At 44.1% G+C, this 25578-nt stretch overlaps 1 protein-coding gene across 1 annotated transcript in view; it reads right to left on the bottom strand.

The window, feature by feature from the left end:
• Positions 1-23440, bottom strand: part of LOC144682725 (annexin A10-like) — an 84424-nt gene extending 60984 nt beyond the window's left edge. The window contains exons 1-2 of the mRNA XM_078545803.1: positions 23368-23440; positions 8138-8232 (exon numbers count right to left, since the gene is read on the bottom strand). Coding sequence (XP_078401929.1) covers positions 8138-8232; positions 23368-23440 — 168 coding nt within the window. The remainder of the gene's footprint in view (positions 1-8137; positions 8233-23367) is intronic.
• Positions 23441-25578: the final 2138 nt, after the last annotated feature.

Raw genomic sequence — 25578 nt, 5'->3', positions numbered from 1 at the left:
ATTTTAAATTTAAATAGGGCAATTATGAGGGCATGAAAGCAGAACTAGCCACATCAAAGATTATTGAAGAAAATAGAAGCTCATGGTGTAGAAGGTAACATATTGGCATGGAAATAAGATTGGCTAGCTAACAGGAAGCAGGGAATAGGCATAAATGGGTCTTTTTCTGGTTGGCAAGATGTAATGGGTGGTGTGCCACAGGGATCAGTGCTGGGGCCTCAGCTTTTTACAATTGATATAAATGATTTGGATGAAGGGACTAAAGGTATGGTTGCTAGATTTGCTGTTGACACAAAGAAGGAAAGTAAGTTGTGAAGAAGACATGAGGAGGCGGTGGCGCAGTGATATTGTCAATGAAGAAGTAATCCAGAGACCCAGGGTAATTCTCTGGGGACCCAGGTTCATGGTAGATGGTGGAATTTGAATCCAATAAAAAAATTTGGAATTAAACGTCTAATGCTGACCATGAAATCATTCTCGATTGTCGTAAAAACGCACCTGGTTCACTGATGTCCTTTAGGGAAGGATATCTGCTGTCCTTTCCTGTGACTCCAGACCCACAGCAATGTGGTTGACTCTGAAATGGCCTAGCAAGCCACTCAGTTGTATCAAATCTGCTACAAAGTCTATAAGTAATGAAACCGGATGGACCACTTGGCATTGACTTAGGCACTGAAAATGACAATGGCAAACTCGGCCATGTCCATCCTTCAAAGTCCTCCTTACTAACATCTGGGGATTTGTGCCAAAATTGGGAGAGCTGTCTCACTGCCTAGTCAAGCAACAACCTGACATAGTCATACTCACGGAATTCCTTAAAGATAATGTCCCAGACACCACCATCACCATCCCTGGGTCTGTCCTGTCCCACTGGCAGAGGTGGCAGCACAGTGGTATAAAGTTGTGAAGGCATTGCCCTGAGAGTCCTCAACATTGACTCTAGTCCCCATGAAATTTCATGGCATCAGGTCAAACATGGGCAAGGAAACCTGCTGATTACCATGTACAGTCAGCACTCCTTCATATTGAACACCACTTGACATTGAAGGTGGCAAGGGTGCAGAATGTACTCTAGCTGGGGGGCTTCAATGTCCATCATCAAGAGTAGCTCAGTAGCACAACTAGTGACTGAGCTGGATGAGTCCTGAAGGACATAAATGCTAGATAGGGTCTGTGGCAGGCGGTAAGGGAACCAACAAGAGGGAAAAACATACTTCATCCTCACCAATCTGCCTGCCGCAGGTGCATCTGTCCATGACAGCACTGGTAGGAGAGACAACCACACAGTCATTGTGGAGACGAAGTCCCGTCTTCATATTAAGGATACCCTCCATTGTGTTATGTGGCATTGCCACCGTACTAAATGGGATAGATTTCAAACAGACCTAGCAACTCAAGGCTGGGCATCCATGAGATTCTGTGGGCCTTCAACAGCAGCAGAATTATATACAACTACAACCTGTAACCTCATGACCCATATACCCAAACCACCAAGCCAGGGGATCAATCCTGGTTCAATGAAGAGTGCAAGAGGGCATGCCAGAAACAACACCAGGCATATCTAAAAATGAGGTGTCAACCTAGTGAGGCTATAACTCAGAACTATTTGTGTTCCAATCAGCATAAGCAGCAAGTTATAGACAGAGCTAAATGATCCCACAACCAATGGATCAGATCTAAGCTCTGCAATCCTGCCACATCTAATCGTGAATGGGGGTAGACAATTAAATAACTCATTGGAGGAGGAGGCTCCACATACATCCCCATCCTGAATGATGGGGGAGCCCAGCACATCAGTGCAAAAGATAAGGCTGAAGAAATAGTAACAACCTTCAGCCAGAACTGCCAAGTGGATGATCCAACTCGGCCTCCCCTGGAGGTCCCCAGCATCACAGATGCCAGCCTTCAGCCAATTCGATTCACTCCATATTATATCAAGAAACGACTGAAGGCACTGGATACTGCAAAGTCTATGGGCCCTGACAATATTCCAGCAGTAATACTGTAGACCTGTGCTCCAGAACTTGCCGCGCCCCTAGCCAAGTTGTTCCAGTACAGCTACAACACTGGCATCTACTCGGCAATGCGGAAAATTGCCCAAGTAAGTCCTGTACACAAATCCAACCTGGCCAATTACTGCCCCATCAGTCTACTCATGATCATCTGTAAAATGATGCAAGGGGTTACAAACAGTACTATCAAATGGCACTTACTTAGAAATAACCTGCTCACTGACGCTCAGTTTGGGTTCCGGCAGGGCCACTCAGCTCCTGACATCATTACAGCCTTAGTTCAAACATGTACAAGACTGAACGCCAGTGGTGAGGTGAGAGTGACTGTCTTTGACTTCAAGGCAGAATTTGCCTGAGTGTGGCATCAAGGATCCCTAATCAAACTGGAGTCAATGGGAATCAGGGGAAAAACTCTCTGCTGGTTGGAGTCATACCTAGCACAAAGGAAGATGGCTGTGGTTGTCGGAGATCAATCATTTCAGCTCCAGGACATTGTTGCAGGAGTTCCTCAGGGTAGTGTCCTCAGCCCAACCATCTTCAGCTGCTTTATCAATGACCTTCCATTATGGGGTCAGAAGTGGGGATGTTCACTGATGATTGAAAAATATTGAGCACCATTCACGACTCCTCAGAACTGAAGCAGTCCATGTCTAAATGCAACAAGACCTGGACGATATCCAGGCTTGGGCAGACAAGTGGCAAGTAACATTTGTGCCACATAACTGTCAGGCAATGACCATCTCCAACAAGAGAGAATCCAACCAGCACTCCTTGATGTTCAATGGCATTACCATCACTGAATCCCCCACTATCAACATCCTGGGGGTTACCGTTGAACAGAAACTGAACTGGACTAGCCATATAAATACTGTGACTACAAGTGCAGATCAGAAGCTAGGAATCGTGCCGCGAGTAACTCACCTCCTGACTCCCCAAAGCCTGTCCGCAATCTACAAGGCACAAGTCAGGAGTGTGATGGAATACTCCCCACCTGCCTGAATGAGTGCAGCTCCCACAACAATCACGAAGCTTGACACCGTTGAGGACAAAGCAACCCGCTTGATTGGCACCCTATCTACAACATTCATTCCCTTCACCACTGATGCACAGTAACAGCAGTGTATACCATCTACAAGATGCACTGCAGGAACTCACCAAGGCTCCTTAGACAGCACCTTCCAAATCCAGGGCCGCTTCCATCTAGAAGAACAAGGGCCACAGATAGATGGGTACACCACCACCTAGAAGCCCCCCTCCAAGCCACACACCATCCTTACTTGGAAAAATATCACAGTTCCTTCACTGTCGCTTGGTCAAAATCCTGGAATTCTCTCCCTAACAGCACTGTGGGTGTACCTACACCACATGAAATGCAGCGGTTTATGAAGGCAGCTCACAACCAACTTCTCACGGGCAATTAGGGATGGGCAATGGCCTTGCCAGTGACACTCACATCCCATGAATGATTAAGTAAAAGGAGGCTACAAGGGGCAGCGATAGGTTAACTGAGTGGTCAAAAACCCAGCAAATGGAGTTTAATGTGGGCAAATGTGAAATTGTCCATTTCAGCAGGAAGCACAAAAGAGAAGCACATTATTTAAATGGCGAGAGATTGCAGAGTTCTGAGATTCAGAGGGATCTGGGTGTCCTAGTGCATGAATCACAAAAGGCTAGTATGCGGGTAGAGCAAGTATTAAGGCACATTCATAGAATGTTATTGTTTAGCACAAGGAGAATTGAATATAAAAGTAGGGAGGTTATGCTTCAGTTGTACAGGACGTTGGTGAGACCACATCTGGAGTACTGTGTACAGTATTGGTCTCCTTATTTAGGGTAGGGTGTAAATGCGTTCGAAGCAGTTCAGAGAAGATTTACTGGACTAATACCTGGAATGGGCGGGTTGTCTTATGAGGAAATGTTGGGCAGACCAGCTTAAATCCACTGGAGTAAGAAACCTTTAAAATCCTGATTTTTGCAAAGCTGGAGGGTCACTCAGTCTACGGAATATTCAGGCTATGGTGCATGAATTTCCACGGAGATAGCTATTGTGGAAGACATGCAAAAAAACTTGAAAAATGGCATTTTTTGGGGGGAGGGTGAGTTCTGTGGTTTTTCCTTCAAAGTTATGGCTGATGATTAGAAGCTTCTCTATAGAATGGCAAATCAACTCCAAGAAAGATGAGGGGTAAGATTCAGGCCATAGCACCAGCCTGGCCTCCCTCCATAAATTCCAAATCTCACCTGCTGCCAGCCTTCACTGGCCCTGGATGGGAATCATTACCGGATTATTCTATTGGCGATGCATGTGAGCTAAAATTTTCTCATTTTTCATCCTGAGTTATAATTTGACTTCAAGACTCATGTTGCCGTTTTCTCTCTCACCATCCCTCTCTCCCCTCTTTGGCTCAGAGTAATGTCCCTGAACAACAATTCACTGCTGTCACTTTGTTGCCCCAATAAACTTTTTAACTGTAGTGCTTATTATTTTCAGAAGGCAGGTAGTGATCCATTGAACTTGCCAAATGGAAATCAAAGTAAAATGGAATAGCCTTTGATCTGTACTTTAAGCAATGTTTAAATTATGAGGTTGGGCTATTACAAATAGCTGATTATTTGACGCAGAATGAAATGAACAGTATTGTGCATCTGATGACTCAAGTCTCATTGCTGCTGTGCTAATTTGCACTGTTGACACTTAGCTGCTGACTCACTCCTCAATCTGTGTGCTGTTTGTACTGTGTCTATAAAGTGCAACCAGCTGTTTCACACCTTGAGCAGACAAGAGTCACGAAAAATGCTAGAATGCTGATGGAAGGGCCCCTCACAAAACAGTCCAGCGCCTATTTACTACATTTTCCTTTTTTCAGCTTTCCAGTTTAAAGTGTCAGCTTGGCTCTGTTGGCATTGCTGCCATGTCTGAGTCAGAAGGGCACCAGTTTGAGAAGTACCACAATTTTGCACATTTTGAATCCAGGCTTTTATTTCAATGAAGTACTGAAGGAGTAGTACATTGGTGGGCATGCCAGGCAGATTTTCCCAGCCCAGGGATGATGGGCTTGAGGCATTGGCAGAGGATGGCAGTGGGTGGGGCAGGAAAATTGCAGGGAACCTTGTCGGGCTGACTCGCTGGTACAGCCCCACCTCTGGGGAAGTTTCCCAGACATGGATCTGGATGTGGATCTATTTCCTGCCAAACGGAGGTGGGCGGCAAATTTAAATGATTAAAAGCCTTATTAAGGGTGATTTTCTTGGTGCATTGGCATTTTGCAAACAGAGGAGAGGCCCCTGCCACTAGGGATGGCCAGCAAATTCATGGAGGTGGCCTTCCTGTGGCCGTCCTGGGGTGCCATCAGAATTATGGCCGGAAAGGCTGCCCCGGCCATCCCAGAGGGGCTTGGCTACTGGGAACTTTGATTTCTAATTTTATACCTATCTCTCCGAGGGTGCCTCATATTGAGGCAACCTCATGATCCCCGAGCTGCCTCGGCAACGCCTATCTCTCCCAGTGGGGCCACTGAGGCTCTGGAGCTGTGACTGGGCTGGCAGCATCTACATTCCGCCCACCGTCTTTAATTGGAACCCAAAGGTGGATAATAATTAGGAGGCCGCCACCAGCACAATTGCTGAGCTGGTCCAGCTGCCAGCAAGTACGGGTTTGGGACCCCCATGTCATGCCGATGTCAGGGGGCCAAAGCTTATGGTAAAATCCTGCCTGCCATCTTTCAGGTAGAGTTTTGACCAAAGCCAGTCTGCCTGCTCAGCTGAATATCAAAGTTCCCATGGCACTATTGAAAGAAGAGCTGGCAGTTTTTCTTGTGTCCCAATCAACATTCTTCCTTGAGCCTAGACCACCAAAAGCAGATTTTTTGGTCATTTATTGATTTGTCATTTGTGGGATCTTGCTGTGTGCAAATTGGTTGCTGTGTTTGGCTGCATAACAACAGTGACTGAACTTGAAAAGTAATCCACTGGTTGTAAAATGCTCTGAGGATATGGTGAAGCCTTTTTATGAATGTAAGTGTAAGTATTTAGTTGGTCATTGGCAGCTGTTTTTTATATTTCCTGCTTTCATTATGTGGAATTGGGTGTTCATTTTGATATGAAGAAACTATTTAATTGTTTGGAACTTCCATTGTTGAAATCTGCCTAAATCTACATGCTTAGCAAATGGACAGCAGACACTTTAGTTATTAATACCCTGTTATAAATTTTATATCAGGAGATTTCAAGGAAGCACAGCCTCCCACATAAGATGAGACTCAACCCTCAGGTGTTAAGTCACTACCACTCATTTCCACCAGGTGGGAGGCCTCAAGATGATCCCCATTATTTCTTCTTTGCATAACTAAATTTGTCTTTATTATTTTGGTGCAAACACCAAGGAAAATGGATGGCTGCAAAATTTGGTTGCATCGCGACCACACTTTTGGTGCTATGGCTGACATTTCAGGTCCAAAATGCACATGTGGATAGATGATATCTCTCTTCCTCTATAGTTCCTCAACCAAGGCCTCCAATGTCGGAAAATCTTAGTCTTCGCTTTCTGCCATGTTGTGCCATTATTGTGATTTTCTTGCTCATTCTCTCCTGCAACCAGTTCCAGCCAGAATGCACCTCCCCTTTGACAGGTGTAGGCTGGCTTCAAGTCATGCTAGGCAACGTTCCCTCTAAGCTGCAAGACTGTGCAGTAATTCGAAAGTCCCTGTGCAGGTTGCGCACAAGTCAGCCTCTTTAAATTATCATGTATGCATGGCCACACAGAAGAATTTAAACAAACTGCAGAACTCAACAAAAAATTTAGAGGGCTGTTGGTTCTAACCTCATATGATTTTACACACCCATGCTTAGGTGAGCAGTCGTTCTATGCTTAGCACTATCTGTAATCATTTAAATTCACAGGCAGCATTAAATTTGCATTGCTGCCTGCATCAGACACAAAGGCTGTGGGTTAATCGTGCATCACGACCCCTGTGATCATTCTCGAGCCTTGTTGAATTTTGTGGCCAATGTGTTTAAATTACATTGCTATGCACACCAGTTTTCCAATAATAAATAATTGACAATTGGTGGGTATTTCCAGGATGAAACCAGGGCCTGAAGTTTACGTGGAAGTGATTGCTCCAACCCCCAAGCTTAAAAATCAGGGGTGCGCCCACCTCCATTTAGCGGGGTCACCTTGAGCTGATTTTATGGATGTTGGACCGTTAAATCCCCCGGGGTGGGATTTTCACTCCAATCTGGGAGTAAGTCCTGCCTCGGAGAGCAGCCAGCCAATCAAATGGCCGACAGCTCTCGTTCCAGCAGAGCTACTGGAAGTGGTGATCACTGCTGGGACTGCAGGCAGTCCATCACAACGAGTAGCCATGGAACCGGATTAGAAGGTGAGTTGGGGTTTTGCTGGGGCCATTGTGGCAGGCACCCGTGAAGGAGGCGGAGGACTGCATTTGGGAGAGCAAGGAGGGGTAGAACTTAGGGGGTGGAGAGAGAATCATGGAATTGTGTACCCAACCAGGATGCAGAGCCCAATTCTGCTTTGCCACATGGCCTGTGCAACCCCCTCCACTGGTAAAACCCCAGTGGCAGTGGCATGAGGCCCTTAAGTTGCCATTCATTGGCCATTTGAGGACCTCAATTGGCCCAAGGGTAGGCGGGATGCCTGACACCTCTCCCTGCTAAAATGCCAGTGGAGGTAGTAGGCAACGGACATGGTTATGCCACCATGGCACCTGATTTTACACTCACTACCTGTCAACCTGCTCTTGGAGGGATGGTGGGGGGCAGCATTAAATTCCATTCTGGGTCTGGTGAGGCAAGACAGGCTCTGCTGAACATTCAGCGGGTTCTTTGCAGGATCACAAGCCCCCACTCCCCTTAGCAGAGTCTATTTCAGTCTGGATGGCAGGTGGGACTGAGAAGACTCCCCATCCACAAACTGAAATTGAGGAAAACAAGTTTGACAAATCTCAGGAACTCCTTGCCTAGAAACGTAATGACATGACACAGAAGACTGCAGGATGCATCTGTTACCTATCTGTAATACAATCCGAGACCTTGGTTTTGTTACTGATTATGTTAGCTAAGTGCAAACATTGTGAAAAATAATGCCAAAATGCCAGATTCCATACCTGTCCATATGAATCATTGTAGATCTGAGCAATAATGAGCCGTTGGGCATTAGAGCGCTGGGTCAAAATTTCAATAAGATCATCCTTGTTGCATTCTAAATGGAAAAAAATTAGAAAGAATAGAATTTGGTGGTACATTGATTCCAGGACTTTGGTATAATTATTATACTATTTACATTTACAAAAGAAAGCCTAAAACTAATAAAATTTACTGATTCTATTATCAAATAAAAATGTTGACATTTGCGAGGAAGAAATTATATAAGTTCCACTAGTTAGCAAGACAATAATAATAGGAATCAAATTAAAATGATTGCCAAAAGAATTAGGAGAGTTTAGAGAAACAAAATGATCGGAGTGTGGAATTCTCTGCCGCAAGTATTGTTGAAGCGAAATGCATGAATTATTTTAAAAAGAAGTTGGATAGTTGCTTAAATAAAGAGGGAAATTGAAGGTATTCAGGAGTAGGTAGAAGAATGGAAGTGGACTGATAGACAAAAGCACCAGATCAGGCTGGAGAGACCAAATGGTACAAATGCTGTCACTTTCTATGGGAGCATTTTTGACTTTGGGAGATGATATTTAGGTGATTTTGCCTGTCTTACAATATTATCCAAAGTCAAAATGACTCCCTATGACTCCACATTACCTTGGGACATTTAAGAAGCAATATAACAAAGCAATTGATCTTTTTTGACGTGAGGTTTAAACACCCTCCATCACTACCCATAAGATCTATAAAGACCTGAAAAGTTCTAAATTTGATTCCTGGTCAGTCTACAGTTGGTGAACTGAACCATGGGATAGCGCCCTGATTATTTCTGCCATAGGGAGAGAACAAAATATAGAGGCAGAGTTCTTGCCCCTGTTTTCTACTGAGTTTTTCTTGCTGGGAGTTTTCCTGTGTGAACGCCAGGATCTGATTTAGCTCCATGGTCAAACAGCTGCCTATCAGTCTTCGGGGGAATGTCTTGACTCAGGCACGATGAGTGTCTAAAACAAAAACAGAAACAGAAATACCTGGAAAAACTCAGCAGGTCTGGCAGCTTCGGCGGTGGAGAGCACAGTTGACGTTTCGAGTCCTCATGACCCTTCAACAGAACTAAGTAAAAATAGGAAAGGGGTGAAATATAAGCTGGTTTAAGGGGGCGGGGGGTTTGTTGGGACAAGCAGCCAGTAATAGGTGGAGATAACCAAAAGATATCACAGACAAAAGTACAAAGAGGTGTTTAAGGTGGTGATATTATCTAAAGGAATGTGCTAATTAAGAGTAGAAAGCAGGACAGACAAGGTACAAATAGCTCTAGTGGGGGTGGGGGAATACTAAACGGGCTAAAAGGTAGAGATAAACAATGGGTGGAAATACATTTAAAAATAATGGAAATAGGTGGGAAAAGAAAAATCTATAATAATTATTGGAAAAAACAAAAATGAGGGGGAAGAAACGGAAAGGGGATGGGGATGGAGGAGAGAGTTCAAGATCTAAAATTGTTGAACTCAATATTCAGTCCGGAAGGCTGTAAAGTACCTAGTCGGAAGATGAGGTGCTGTTCCTCCAGTTTGCGTTGAGCTTCACTGGAACAATGCAGCAAGCCAAGGACAGACATGTGGGCATGACAGCAGGGTGGAGTGTTGAAATGGCAAGCGACAGGGAGGTCTGGGTAATGCTTGCGGACAGAACGAAGGTGTTCTGCAAAACGGTCACCCAGTCTGCGTTTGGTCTCTCCAATATAGAGGAAACCGCATTGGGAGCAACGAATGCAGTAGACTAAGTTGAGGGAAGTGCAAGTGAAATGCTGCTTCGCTTGAAAGGAGTGTTTGGGCCCTTGGACGGTGAGGAGAGAAGAAGTGAAGGGGCAGGTGTTGCATCTTCTGCGGTTGCATGGGAAGGTGCCGTGGGAGGGGGTTGAGGAGTAGGAGGTGATGGAGGAGTGGACCAGGGTGTCACGGAGGGAACAATCCCTAATGAATGCCGCCAGGGGGGGTGAAGGGAAGATGTATTTGGTGGTGTCATCATGCTGGAGTTGGCGGAAATGGTGGAGGATGATCCTTTGAATGTGGAGGCTGATGGGGTGATAAGTGAGGACAAGGGGGACCCTATCATGTTTCTGGGAGGGAGCAGAAGGCGTGAGGGTGGCCTCACATTCCTTTAGATAATATCACCACCTTCAACACCTCTTTGGCCTTTTGTCTGTGGCATCTTTGGTTATTTCCACCTATTACTGGCTGCTTGTCCCAACAAACCCCGCCCCCCACCCCCGCCCCCCTTAAACCAGCTTATATTTCACCCCTTTCCTATTTTTACTTAGTTCTGTTGAAGGGTCATGAGGACTCGAAACGTCAACCGTGCTCTCTTCCGCCGATGCTGCCAGACCTGCTGAGTTTTTCCAGGTATTTCTGTTTCTGTTTTTGTTTTGGATTTCCAGCATCCGCAGTTTTTTGCTTTTATCACGATGAGTGTCTACTTGGGTGATGCTCCAAAGGGCTGCCACCAATCATGGAATTGTGCTGTAGCTAAACTCACTACTTTCAGTACAGCCGATGCAAGGCAGACAAAACTAGAGAAAAAAACGGACAAAAAAACCTTCCCAAAAACCTGCATATGGACTGCATTTTAAGGTGAGTGAGCTAAAGCAGATCAGTCTTTTGACTAATTAGTCATCAGCTAAATACCATGCTTCAATTAAAAATGCTGAACAAGGAGCAGTGTAATTCATCATTATCTGATAATCTAAATGACAATGTCAATTTCTTTAAGTGTCTTTCTTCAGTTTCTCATTTCCACCCCTTCTCTCCTGAAGGGATATCCATGGATGTTAAACAGCCTTCTCGTCCCTAGTGTAAATGACTATTCTTCATGGCTGGATATAGTGACAGCACTTTTCCCATTCAGAATGGAGGTAATTAGATAAATCCCTGTCAATCATGCTTGGAGACTTCACTGCTGTAAGGTACTTGGATTGATTGTACTGTACGCACATTATTTGAATATAACCACTCACTGGATGGAATCTTACAGTCCCTCCCGCCGGCGGGATTTTCCAGCCCTGCCAAAGTCAATGGACCTTGGAATGGCTCGAAGTATTTTATGGTTCTGTCCCCGCTGCAACGGGGCTGTAAAATTCTGCCCACCGTATTTTGCGGTGGGTGTCATCAATTTGCATTATGTGACTATCCTTCACTCCTTCACTCACTGCACCTTGCTGGAGAAATAACTCTGCTGTACTCAGAAGGCTCTGTTGTAGTATTGGGCATGAATCCAGAAGCTCTGTAAATTGAGTATTGCTGAAAAAAGAGACTTTTTTTGTCAGAGCTTTTTGTCTTGCACTCATCAGGACAATTTGCAAGAAAATACAGTGTCAGGGGAAACAACATAGTTATACTGTTTGAGAAGGCAACAGCTCTACCAGAGTCTACTTGCCAACCAATCACACTCTCTTCTCTTGCAAATTGTCCTAATAAGTGCAAGATGAAAAGCTTCGACAAGAAATTTTCTTGTTCAGCAATATTCAAGTTTGTACTACGAAAAGACTGCTCTGTAAATTACAAACGCAATATTCCCTCAAAGCTGCTTGGGTGCAGTCAAGGCTGAGCGCAAGTCAGCCCTTTAAGTTACAGTCTGTACAAGGCTGTGTAAAAAAAAAATTAAAGGACAATTTACATGTAATTGTGCAAAATGGATGCCTAAGTGCTCAATGTGGTGTATAGTATGCATCATACATTCTGTGCCAGAAGTGCATGTCCAACATATTAATATAGGCTGAAGTAAGACATCTAGGCCTTGTGTCTGAAATAGCCAGCTCTTAATGAGGAATCGCATAAGTGCCTCTATTGACTTCACAGCAGCTCTTAAAACCATTGATAGGGCCCACTCGGACTCTCCTTATCACCTCTGTTCTCTTTCGACTGCCTTCCTTTCCTCACTCACTGCTCATGCCTCCTGTGCCCTAGCTGAGGGTTGCTCGACACAGTGGCCCGCAATTTACAATTGCTTTGCCAGTGAGCTGCCTGTGAACCCATAGCAGGTATCCTCAGCTCACTGGCTAAATTTAAATGAGGTCCAAGACCCAATATCGAGTGTGCCCTGAGCCTATTCATTCCAGTCGTGCCTGTAGGCTATTGCTAGCTAATGTCATCCCCATCCTCAAACTGCTTGGGGGCTTTGCTTGTGAAAAGCTTCAGTGCTTAACTGGATAATCCAGGCTTGCCATTTCAATAAAAACATTGCTGACTCTTTCCATGTGGTAGGATAAACACAGGAGTTACGCGACTGCTATTTTCAGTAACCCGATCTGCAGTTGCTTGTTAAAGGTTAGAAACAACTTTTCCCAGGTTGTAATGGTTGCATGCTGTTCCTATAGGGGAAGGTGATGCAGAATTCATGACACTGTTATATGACACTTGATCAACTTAATCCTTCACTTTGCTGAAAATCACATTGCATTATCTAAATGTTGTTCTTGAAACCCCATTTTATTTTTTTTTAGGATTGAAAACAAGTTAAAAATGTGTTACTTGTCTTGAAAAACAAAATCACTCATAAAAGTTTCTGTGTTTCGAAATGATTGCTACTCTGTCAAATAAGTTGCACTTGAGAGTTGCAGGTGGTGAAACATGATCATGTGATTGCCGATAATTAATATTTCACTGGTAAATTATAAAGATGGTAATAATAAAGAATAAAAGAGAAAAAATGTTTTTAAAAAGCTCCAGGCATTGCTCTGTTGAATTGAACTCAGCTAATTTATAGAGAAGTCTTGTCAGGATAGGCATGATTAATAATAGTGGAAACAAAACACAAGCTAATGCAATGTTACTGTTATTTTATTCAAATCATAACATTTAAGCTCCTGTAATGTTGGCTGACTGATCTGTGCCCTCAATATAATATATTTTGCGTTTATAGAGATTCAAAAATTTAAAAAATTTTAAATTACAAATTTTAAAAAGCTCTTCCATTTATAAAAGATATCACGATAACAATGTATAATTCCTTTCATTTGCCTCAGCGGGTAGTTTATTTTACATTAAATTTAAATAAAAGAATCAATACATACACTTCTAGTGTGCACGAATGGAAATTTAATCTTTAAAAACTACATTATTAATGAAGAATTACTTTGGGAATTTAATCATTATAGTTTCACCTTGGAAGATGATTTTCAGTGATATTTAAAATTGCATCTCCCCCTATCTTAAAGCATGGAAATGATCAAGTTTATAATTAGCAACAGTAAAGAGTCTGGAATAACTACTGCAAGAACTGTGCATTTGCATCATATGTTGACTACCCCAGCAAGTGCACGTTAAAGAATATGTTATGTCTGCTCTACCCAATTCCTTACAGTATTGACTAAAGTTAATGGGGATAATTTTAACTTTAGTCAATACTGTAAAATAGGTAATATCAGATCAGCCACCTGTCATGCATCTCTCCCAATTTTCATATCCATCATGGGAGAGAAAACAAACAAGGAATAGGCATGTACAATTCATTTAATTTCATTTCTGAGGTCAAAATTACTCCTAACTTCTGTAACTAAAATCAGAAAACAATGAGGGCACTCAGTAAAACCTTCTCTGCTGAGATAGAAATAGTCCTAGTATCGTGAGTTTGTCCTCATAATAATGATTTCCATTTGTCTGCATCACCCTGTTGAATCTACACTGTAAGCGCTCTGTGGCTTTAATGCCCTTTTTTTAATGAGGCACTTAAAGCTTCAAACAGTATTCTAACTGTGGCCTGACCAAAATTTTGCATAAATTCATTAATATTTTTGCTTTACTCTTGTGCTGAATATCTATAAAACAGCAAATTCCATTGGCTTATTTTTTAATTTTATTTAGCTGCACTTTCAGGCATTAGATATTTAAAACCCTGGGTCACTTTGTTCATTCACACTCTTCAGTGTGTTTCCATTAAGTTCTTTGTTTTTATTCTCCCAAGATGTGCTTACCCCACACTTTCTCATAATGTGTATTTAATGCCTGGCCATTTTGCTAACCTGACTATGTCCTCCTGCATTCTGTTACAGTTATCCTCACTGTTTGCCAAGCCTACTTTTGTGTTACCAGCAAAACTGAGATTTTGTTACCTACACTCAAGTTCAAACCATCGACATATACTGAGAAAAGTAAACCCAGAAATGAATCGAGCCCTGAATATATCACTTTCAACCCTTCTCCATTTACCATCAGCCGTGTTCCTAACATTTATCACTTTATCTCATACTTTATGCCTTGTGAGACCTTATCAAACACCTTCTGAAAATCCATGTATGTTACATCTATTGCAATCCTTTATGTATCCACTTCTTTACTATATGTTGATTGGGATTGATTAACTCATCATTTTTTTAAATACATGCTAATTTTTTCATAGATTTATAGATCCTAAGATTTTTCACTAAGCAGACAATAGTCCAACTGATTAGGAGTGGGAAACACAGCTGATTTCTAAGCCTGTCCCAGCCCTTGCCAAGTGATACTGAGGCCAATCGTGACAACCTAATGCTGCTCTATTTGAGATCAGTTTTTTTTTATCCTTTCTTGGGATACGGGCATCACTGGCAAATCCATCTCTAATTACCCTTAAGAATATAGTGGTGAGCTGATTTCTTGAACCGCTGTAGTCCATCCTGTACAGCCACAGTGCTGTTAGGAAGGGAGTTCCAGGATTTTGATCCAGTGATAGTGAAGGAACGGCGATATATTTCCAAGTCAGGATAGTGTGTGGCTTGGAGGGGAACTTGCAGGTGTTGGTGTTCCCATGTGTCTTCTGCCCCTGTCCTCCTAGATGGTAGAGGTCATAGATTTGGACAGTGCTGTCGTGGGAACCTTGGTGGGTTGCTGCAGAGCATTTTGTATATAGTACACATTGCTGCCACTGTGCGCTGATGGTAGAGGGAATGAATGTTTAAGTTGGTGGATGGGGTTCAGATCAAGCGGGCTGCTTTATCCTGGATGGTGTCGCGATTCTTGAGTGTTCTTGGAGCCAGGCAAGTGGGGAATATTCCATCACACTTCTGACGTTTGTCTTGTAGATTGTGATTGTGGATAGGCTTTGCAGAGTCAGGAGGTAAGTTAGTCGCCTCAGAATTCTCAGCCTCTGACATTCTCTTGTAGCCATAGTATTTAAATAGCAGGTCCATTTCAGGTTCTGGTCAATGGTGACCTCCAGGATGTTAGTAGTGGAGGATTCTCTGACCTGTTAGAAAATATCTATTTACCACAGTAAAGATAGACCCTGTAGTTTTAGGTTTTTCCCATTGTACTAACTTTCAACTGAATACTCTATGCACTGCACATTAATTTGTTCTTAAAATGCAACCCATAATCATGGTCAAACACCAAATCCTTCATATTAACCCCAACTGATGGGCAGGAGAAGGTCGTGAAAAGGGTAGGTTAAAGATTTAGATATTCAGAACATGACCTTACATGTTCCAGACACCTTTTTTATGGTGATGGACATTGTGCCCCTGTGGAGAGGTGAAACTTAATATTTTTAACTATCAGGCTGCTACTGTGCAATTGGAAGCCCAGTGCAAAATTGACTGTTGCTGAATGTGTTTCCAGAGATTGGGTAACCTGGCAGTGACAGAAAAGCCAGAGATACTAGCACTCCTTATGGGGCAGGGGGAGCAGAAGTGCCCTCCCCACCTCCCCATAGCCCCTCATGGAAACTTTTGGCCACCCCAGCCCTGACCTTCAACTTCCCCAATGGTGGCCTCTGCCCCACTTCCAATTGCTGACCCTCCTGACTCCCTAATTGCCAGGGGCCATTCCTAAGGGTCTCTTTTGTCTGCTGGTTTTCCCTTCCAGCTGTTAATTTGGCTGGTGGATAATAAAGTTAAAAAATGATAATGAGATGCTGATGTTTAATGGGTGGGAACTTCTGCATCCCCAGCTTTGCTGGATTCTGAGGTCATTTTCATCCTTTCTCTACAGCCTCCCCATAAATAAAAGGGCCGCAAAGTTTAATCCAGTTCAGGATACTGTTTTCCTCAAAAGGGGTCATTTTTAATGGAATATCTTGTGCTTATGAAGGCAGTAAGGTTAGAGTGAATATTAAATATCTCTTAAATACGTAATGTCATGAAATGATTTGTGGTCATAATTGCTTAGTTTGCAATCAGTTTAATGATTATATAACTAATGTGAACTAAGCTAAAAGGAATTACCTCATCAATACAATCAACAACTCCAAGGGTCCAAAGTATGAATCCAGCTAATTAGTTCAATCTATTTCAGATAGAGGGATATTACTTTAATGAACCTGATACCACATTTTCCAATAAAATATGTATAATCTCATTGGTGTTGCAGGTTTGCCGCAGTCATTCTGCCTAGATTGGATAGTGCCTGGCTTGTCAACATTGAAGTAGAATAACAGAGAAAGATTAATGTTAAGCAAAGGGATCTTATATGAAATAATAAAGTTGGGAGAGGTGGTGGTTGCATAATGACATTATCACTGGACTAGTATTCCAGGGACCTAGGATAATGCTCTGGGGACCTGGATTCAAATCCTGCCATAGCAGATGGTGGAATTTGAATCCAATAAAAATCTGGAATTAAAGGTCTGATGATAACCGTGGCCTGGATTTTTCCTATGCTGGGCAGGAGTGGGCGTGGAGCCGATCGGCTGCGCATCATCATTTTACGCGGGCGGGCCAATTAAGGCCCGCCCAGCGTAATGCACGGCCGGTAGCGCTCAGCGCTACTTGTGCGGGCGGGGGGAGGAGGGAGGGTCGGAGCCTGCACCCTTTTGTGCATGTGCGTAAAAGAGTGCAGAAATCTCCCTGGGGCACGCCAACCTTAAGGTTGGATGGCCAGCATTCTTACATACTTTAATTAATCTCTTAATGGCCTTAATAGTCCCTTAACATTTTGGCGGGCGTGCAGCCGACTCCGGCGCACGCCTGCTGAGCAAAATATTGCGATGATGTGCGGTGATGTCGGGGCGCATGCCCGACGTCATCGCGCATCATTTTACGCGTTGGCGTATCGGGCCCACTCCCGCACACCGACTGGAAGATTCTGCCCTATGAAACCATTGTCGCAAAAATCCATCTGGTTCACTAACGTCCTTTAGGGGAGGAAATCTGCTGCCCTTACCTGGTCTGACCTACATGTGACTCCAAACCCACAGCAATGTGGTTGACTCTTAAAATGCCCCCTGAACAATTAGGGGTGGGCCTAGCCAGCGACGCCCACATCCTATGAACCAATTTTTAAAAATCCAACATTGTGGGACATGGTACCCAGGCACACCTGTGAGCAAGATCCTAGGTTTGATAACTGCACTGTTGTTGTCTTATCTTTGCCTCAGTGTCTACTCCCTTCCTGAATCACCAGTGAGTGTTGGACAAGGAATGTTTGGCTATTTGGAAACATTTTCTTAACATTTTCATTAAGTTAAAAAGGAGGGAACACAGGTGGAAAAAGGAGAGAAGTAATTTCACCCTAGTTTTTTCTTGTTTTCCAGAGTATCTCAGTAGGTTAAAATTAGTTTATTAAAGAGTTAAAAACAAATAAAAAAAAGATTGCTAATAAATGAATCTCCTGAGTCCATTTTTTTTAATGTGAGAGCTAAATGATCATGGGAGCCTGAGAGACCAGATGTAAAAATGTAATTTCCCCGTCCCACATAAAGTTTGAAATCAATGTTCTAATCAATTTACATGTATTTCAAGTTGCTGAAATAACAGGGGTAATTTTAACTTAACTTGCCAGACAGGAAACCCACAGGATTGGATGGAATGCCTGATTTACACCCCTCCCAATATTATTCTGTTTTGATTTCAAGTGGAGAGTAATATTAAGGGGTATAAATCTAGTGTTGCACCCAATCCTATCAATTCCCTGATGGATGGGTAAAATTTAAATTATGCCCAAGCGATCCCAGCGGTCTGTTAAAGATTTATCTGCCCTTCTAAGACTAGCTCTTTCTAAGTTCACAGCCCACAAAAATTCAGAAAGAATAAGCAAGGGATAACTTGTGAAAATGCAAATATGACTGGATTGCCTGAACTTGAGATTTGAGAGCTGATATGGTCCACAAACTACAGTTAGCACCCCCTAGCTGGGAAACTACTCAAAGCCAGTTGCTCCCTTGCTCGAATTATGAGGAGAAACCCCATTTAAACTCCATTCCGCTGCCATTTTGATAAAGATATGGCGGCACTGCAGGAATATCTCTGAACAATTTCTGGGCCCTGTTCTAACACGTTGGCTAGTTATTGATTGCCACGTGCGCTCTTAAAGACGTGATGGTTTGGTGACAATGGAAGGAAAGGTGGGTAGGTGGGTGCAGGGTTAATCTAAAACAACATGATGTGGGTTAAAGGGATAATCTTGTCATTGGTGCTGTATTTAAAGTTGCTGCAAAGAATCATGATTAACCCTATAACACTAATTTGTTTTTATTAGCAACTGCTGTATTTATTTAGTCTTTTGCTAAAAATGTGATTGCTGATAATACTACTGGAGAAGTTAGCTTGGAGATGTAATTGTATTTGACAGAGTGGGATTTGTTTGACACATTTGCTGGAACTGACAGATTTAATTTAGCTTCCTCACACATGAACCGAGCTGCTTCTCCCATGAGGTTCACATTCACCATTTACACTGAAATATTCCAAAACTAAACAGAAAATAGACAGAAGGAACATTGTTGGTTGAATCCATTAATAATTAATATAACTAGTTGATTTTTAAATGGGACGCTGTTAGTGAAATTCCTGGAATAAATTTCAGACTATTTATTCAATAGAATGAATGCAATAGGCTCCATATCTGGTCATAATTTCTGGTGCTATTCTGGTAAGCAACAAAATCTACCACAGATTCTGGTGTTTTTCCTTAAATGCACTTTAATAGTAATTAATAGACAGGGCCACAATTGCCGTTGAAAACCTATTTATATTGTTTACCCAGACACTTCAATGAATCAAAACAGAATGTACTAAATGTCCCCGAAAAGTACAATATCGCACTGAATTCATTCACTTTTATTAGGTCTCCAGTATATTAATCCAAATTAAAACAGTTTAGGCTTTAATAATTGTTGGTGAAATAATGTTCAGGATATTTAAATCAAAATAGTATTGTAGAGATTAGAAATGTTTTTGTTAACAATGGGATTAGGATTGGACTCAAACACTGTCCATTAACTTTTGGGACAGGTAAGACTGATTAGATTCTGCCCTCTTATAGAATCAGAGGGCAGAATTTTCCACTCGTCGGGCGGGCGCACGCCTGACCCGAATGAGCGTAAATTGATGCGCGATGATGTCGGGCGAGCGTCCTGATGTCATCGCGCCCTTGCGTGATGTTTCGGTCGGCAGGTGCGCATGTGAGTTGGCAGCATGCCTGCCGACAATTAAAAGGCATATTGAGACCATTAAAGTAATAATTAAGTTAAATTTTTCATTGTCCGTCCAACCTTAAGGTTGATGGGCGGGATGAAGTTTCCAACAGCAAATAAAATTAAATAAAAATGTTTCAATTTCATTCACAACATGTCCCTGCTCATGTGACAGAGTCACAGGAGGGGACATGTTTTTAATATTTTTAAATTCTTTCCTTTTTAGTTTCAAAAACCTTCATCTCCCTGAGTGCCTCAGGGAGCTTTTCCTGCCCGCAGCCGTGCGCATGCATGAACTTGCACTCTCGCCCTCCTCCCCCGCCCTCACACAGGCAGCGCTGAGCGCTGCAGCACATGTTTCACGCTGGGCGGGCCTTAATTAGCCCACCAGCGTGAAATCGTGGTCGCGGCCCGATTGCAGACAGCGGTTGGCTTCCCAACTGCTCCTGCTCACCCCTTGCCGAGCCTGCCCAACGAGGGCAAAACCCTGGCCATAGGGTTTATAGAATCATAGAATGGTTACAACACAGAGGGAGGCCACTTGGACTGCTTGTCCATGCCGGCTCTCTGCGAGAAGAAGTCATCTAGTCCCACTCTTCTGCCCTTTCCCTATAGCCCTGAAAATGTTTTCTCTTCCGATAATTATCCAATTCTCTTTTGAAAGCCATAATTAAATCAGCCGCCACCACATTTTCAAGCAATGCAAATCCATATCCTAATCACTTGCTGCATAAAATAGTTTTTCCTCATGTCACCTCTGGTTCTTTAGCCAATCTGTGCTCTCTGGTTCTCGATCCTCCCGCCAATGGGAACAGTTTCCCCCTATCTATTCTGTCCAGATCCTTCGTGATTTTGCACGTCTCTATCAAAACTCCTTTTAACCTTCTCTTCTCTAAGGAGATTAACCACAGCTTCTGGAATCTACCCTTGTAACTGAAGTCCCTCAACCCAGAACCATTCTTGGAAAACTTTTATGCACCCTCTCCAGTGCCTTCACATCCTTTCAAAAAAGTGGTTCCTAGGATTGGACACAACACTTCAGTTGAGGCCAAACCAGTGTTTTATAAAGGTTCACCACAACTTTCTTGCTTTTGTACTTTATGCCTCTATTTAAAAAGCCCAGCATCCTGTGTGCTTTATTAACCCTGCTCTCTACCTGCCCTGTCACATTCAACAATTTGTACACATATATCCCAGGTGCCTCTGCTCCTGCATGTCCTTTAGAATTATATCCTTTATTTTATATTGCCTTCCCTCACTCTTGCTATCAAAATGAATCACACTTCGGTGCATTAAATTTCATCTGCCATGTGTCTGCCCATTCTACTAGCCTGCCTATATCCTCTTGAAGTTGACTGTCCACTCACAGTTCAGAATACTTTGAAGTTTTGAGTCAGCTACAAATTTTGAAATTGTGACTTGCACAACCAAGTCTCGGTCATTAATATAGATCAAAAAAAGCAGACGTCCTAATGTCAACCCCAGTGGAATCCCTTTATATACCATCTTCTAGTGCAAAAAACACCCATTCACCACTACTTTGTGTTTCCAGTCACTTAGCCAACTGCGCATCCATGCTCCCGCTGTCTTTTTTATACCATTGTCTTCAACTTTGCTAACAAGCCTGTTATGTGATACTTTATCAAAAGCCTTTTGGAAGTTCATGTACACCGCATCAACTCAATTACCCTTATCAAACTCCTCTTTTGTCTTGTCAAAAAGCTCAGAAAACTTTCTAATGACCATTTGTACTCAATGAAATGAGCTTGAACACTCTTAACCTTTTTTTTTTGTGGAAATTATCAATCCACAACATAGAAGTGCTCACAATTTGACATCAATTGATAACCTTGTTTATAAGGAGCACAAAATTGACTAATTTGGCAAATGGTACTGACAGGCTAGCATAGTGAGGAAGGGTGTGCCATTTTAAAGTTGGAGTTCAGACATGCTGTTGCAACAAAGCAGGGGAAACCATTTAGTGTTTCTATCTCTTGCTATAATTACTCTGAAAGCTCTTGGGCTGAATTTTAAGCTGGGGACAGGGGCCACAAACCCTGGCTTTGCAGGGTTGAGCCTGGCCTTGCACGGCCAGCTCACACTGCAGCCATTTAATGTCCAGGGAATTGGCTTGAGTCGAGACTTCCACCCCCATTAGAGAGAAAGTCCAGTATCCAGGCGCTGCCGATTAATCAAATGGCTGGTGGGTCTCTGGTCCCAGTAGTGCCAGAGGGAGCGGTGGCCACTTCTGGGACTGCAGCAGTCACCGAGCAAAGTCAGGTACAATGGAGCTGGACTTCAAGGCTGGCAGGCCCTGGTGAGGAGGAGTGATGGGCTGGGATGGGCAGGGCAGGAGAAATGTGGCAGGGTGGAGGGGCCTTCAATTGGCACAGGATGCCCGAAAAGGACATCCCCACTTGCTCAGTCACCAGCCCATGACATTTCACTGGACGGGCTGGTTAGTTGGTGTTGGTTTCCCTCACTGTTTATAAAATCCCAGCACGGGTGAGAGGAGGCCTGTAAGTGACTAATTAATGACCCACAGGCAGACAAGTCTCCCGACCCCTGCCCCACCACTGGTAAAATTGCAGTTGGAACGGGTGGGTAGGCACTAGCACTGGTGCTGCTTGCATGGTGCCCAATTTTATGGCCTCTCCTGCCTGTCACTCACCCCAGAGGGAGCCATAAAATTCAACTCCTTGATACCGACACTAGGTGCAAAAGTCAAAATAATTGAAATCTCACACCTGAATTAAAATTCATGTCAGTAAATGCTTGGTATTCTGGCAAGACATTAAACATTTTAGGAATGACTTTATTGAAAATGGTGATAAAGCTATAATATTTGCCAAATCACATCATACCACCCACAGTAGTGAAAACCTCATGATTTAAGTTTAAAAAGTTATAATGGCTAAAAATTATTAAAGTTTTCTTTTGATTTGATTTTGTTTATCAGTTTGCCAAATTAATGATTATTCTTTGATCTTTTTGTAGAATGAAGGGTTTAGAAGGTGGCAATGTTTGACCTGTTATTTTGAAGGTATTTTTATAGCAAACTATTAATTAGATGTTACATACCCATTCCCTGGAGTGCTGAGAACAAAATTTCTGCATCTTCACCAGGGTTAAAATCTGTTGTTGGAAAAATGGTTCCTTGATTCTGTGGGGAAAAAAAGCATGATGCCAGGTAAGATAAACTAAAGACTAGGCTACAGAGCACAAAGTGGTAGGCCATGAAAGTTGTTTGACAGTAAATCCATAATCTGTCCAGCTATTGATTTATATTTCTCCTGTAAATAGAAAAATTAACATAAGCTAGTTTATTTAAGAGTTTTTATTTAATATGCATTCAACTAAAATAATCATTTATTAGTTAGACAGAATGTACTTATGATCATTGCTATGTAAAATAATATAGTTAATTTTTGAAGATTGTTTCCCGTAATTTTGCATCTTATTTATTTTTAGGTGTGTCTGTGTGTGTGTGTGTGTGTGTGTGTGAGCAGTGTGTACCATATATAAAATGCACTCTTTGGCAACACCTTCCAAAATTACAACCTCTGCCACCTACATGGACAAGGGCAGAAGATGCATGGGAACACCATCATCTGCAAGTTCCCCACCAAGCCACACCACATTCTGACTTGGATCTATATCGCCGTTCCTTCACTGTCACTGGATCAAAATCCTGGAACTCCCTTCCTAACAGTACTGTGGGTGCACCTACACCACATGGACTGCAGCGGTTCAAGAAGCCGGCTCACCACCACCTTCTCAAGGTCAATTAGGGATGAAAAGCAATTGCTGGCCCAGCCAGTGATGCTCACATCCTGTGAAAATATAAATAAAAACTTACCTTCAGCTACACTTCCCTGCTGCCAGCCTTTAACATCGATTGGGAGCAGCTTCTGCAGCTCTACCTTGCACATCGGATGAAGAGCAAGAGGAACAGCAACACTAACATGAACAGCACCTGCAGCAGCAGCAGCAAGAGCAACACCAGCACTGAAATGAACTGCCTTCTTCTCAGCCCTGTGCCACTGCACAGCACATAGGGGATAGACATAGGGCAGAATTTTCTGGCTGGCAGGGGGTGGGTGGGGGGGGGGGGGTCAGACCGCGCCGCCATTTTATGTTGGCCCGCCCAGCGTGAATCGCAGCTCCCGAGGACAGCGGGAGTGGGGTGGCGGCGGTGGGACTGCAAGGACCACCGGGTCCAATGGTGACCCAGCAGCTTGTTTTAAAAACTGCTTCAGCCTTTCGAAGGCTGCAAATTATGGCCAGTGGAAGGGCACCCCAGAACTCTGCTCGTGGGCAGGCCAGGAAGGAGGGTAGGGCAGGGGGGCACTGTGCCCCTCATTTTTCTGATGATTGCGATGCTGCCCTCCTCGAGGAGGTGGCAGCACGGCGGGAGGTCCTGCCAGGAAGAGGCTCCCCCACATGACCAAATGTGCCTGGGAGGAGGTGGCGGAGGTGGTGAGCTCCCACGGCGTGGTGCAGCGCACCTGGATCCAGTGTTGCAAGCGCTTCAACGAACTGTTGCGCTCAGGAAGGGTGAGTACCATGTTGGCATTGGTCACTTAACCCAGCAGGGAGGCTTTCCCCCCTGGCGCCCCGCACCCCCCTCCAAGTCTGAGTGCAGTGACTGCATTGAATCATTGAAGGCATGTGTCCATCGCTGGGTGGGCCAGCAGATATTGCCCATGCCGAGATCACCCTGAGAGGGCGGTGAAGAGATGGGTTCTGCACCCGCAGCAGTGGTACACTGAAACCCACATGACTGTTTTGGGGGCAACCTGGAGGAGCTGCATCTAGACACAGTGCTGGAACCCCAGGAAATGTCAAAGTCAGGGTGAAGACATGCTGGGAGGGGAGCTTCAAGGTGGCATGGCACCGATCGATCTGCTGTCCTCTGCACTCCACGTGCTTGTGCCTCCTTGCTATGGAAGGTTAGACCATGTGGTGCCTAATGTGATGTAGGCAGCATTTGGCCAAGGTGGGTGGGGGGTGTTGGGGGGACAGGCCTGGCATCTTTGTGTGAGTGTTCGGCAGCAGCGGGGTGAGGAGGCACTGGAGCCCTGCAATGTCCTACTCTGGTTGGGGTGGGCCGTCCGTGGAGAGAGTCCAGGTACAAGTAGCACTAATCAATGCTCTTCTCTCCTTTTCAGGAGAAGAATGCACATAATGCAGCCAAGCAGGTGACGACTGGTGGAGGGCTGGCACAGTTAGCAAATCTCAGCGGCTTCAAGCAGGAGGCCCTAGATTTGGAGAGGTGCTATGCGCCCAGGTCCACCGGTGTCGGTAAGGCTGAGGTGCCACGGGCAGGTATGTTTGCCCAGCACTGAGGTCACCATTGTTCTCCCAACAGCCATGGCAGTGCTGAATGTTCAGTGGTTGAAGTTTGCAACATGGCTTGATCATTGCTTATGGAAGGATGAGCGCATAATGATCCGGGGGACAGGGATGCACATTGGCATTGTCTACACGTTAACTGATCTAATGTCCTTGTTCTTCCTTTCAGCATCAGCACAGCAGGGCTGGGAGGAGGAGCAGCAGAGGCCCCCTCTCACACTATCACCGAAACACGATCTGGGGGGTACTGGAGTGCGACCCCTGAGCGGCCCAGGCATTGGAAGCGCATCTTGAGAAGACCAACGGCTCTCTCCACCACAGCCCTTGTGGAGGCGTGGCTTCTATTGTGCCGCTGCTCAGCTTCTGTTCTTGGATGGTGGAGAGGCGTCATGAGCCACCTTCTGAGGGGATAGCCCTTGTCACCCAGCAGCCATTCACCAAGCCGGGCTGGAGCACTGAAGAGCCCCGGCACCTTGGAGTGTCTGAGGATGTAGGCATCATGGGAGCTGCCTGGGTACCTTGCACAGACTTGTAGAATCTGCATCTTGTGATCATACATTATCTGCACGTTCATGGAGTGGAAGCCCTTCCTGTTGACAAAGGCACCGGGCTCACCTGCTGGCGCCTTGATGGCCACATGTGTGCAGTCTATTGCACCCTGGACGCGGGGGAAGCCAACAAGCCTCTGGCTCGCTGTGTCTGGCTTGACTGGTCC

This window comes from Cetorhinus maximus, chromosome 1, assembly GCF_964194155.1.
Source record: "Cetorhinus maximus chromosome 1, sCetMax3.hap1.1, whole genome shotgun sequence".
Taxonomy (NCBI): Eukaryota; Metazoa; Chordata; class Chondrichthyes; order Lamniformes; family Cetorhinidae; genus Cetorhinus; species Cetorhinus maximus.
The sequence above is the reverse complement of the archived record's forward strand: the minus strand, read 5'-3'. Positions and strand labels throughout refer to the sequence as shown.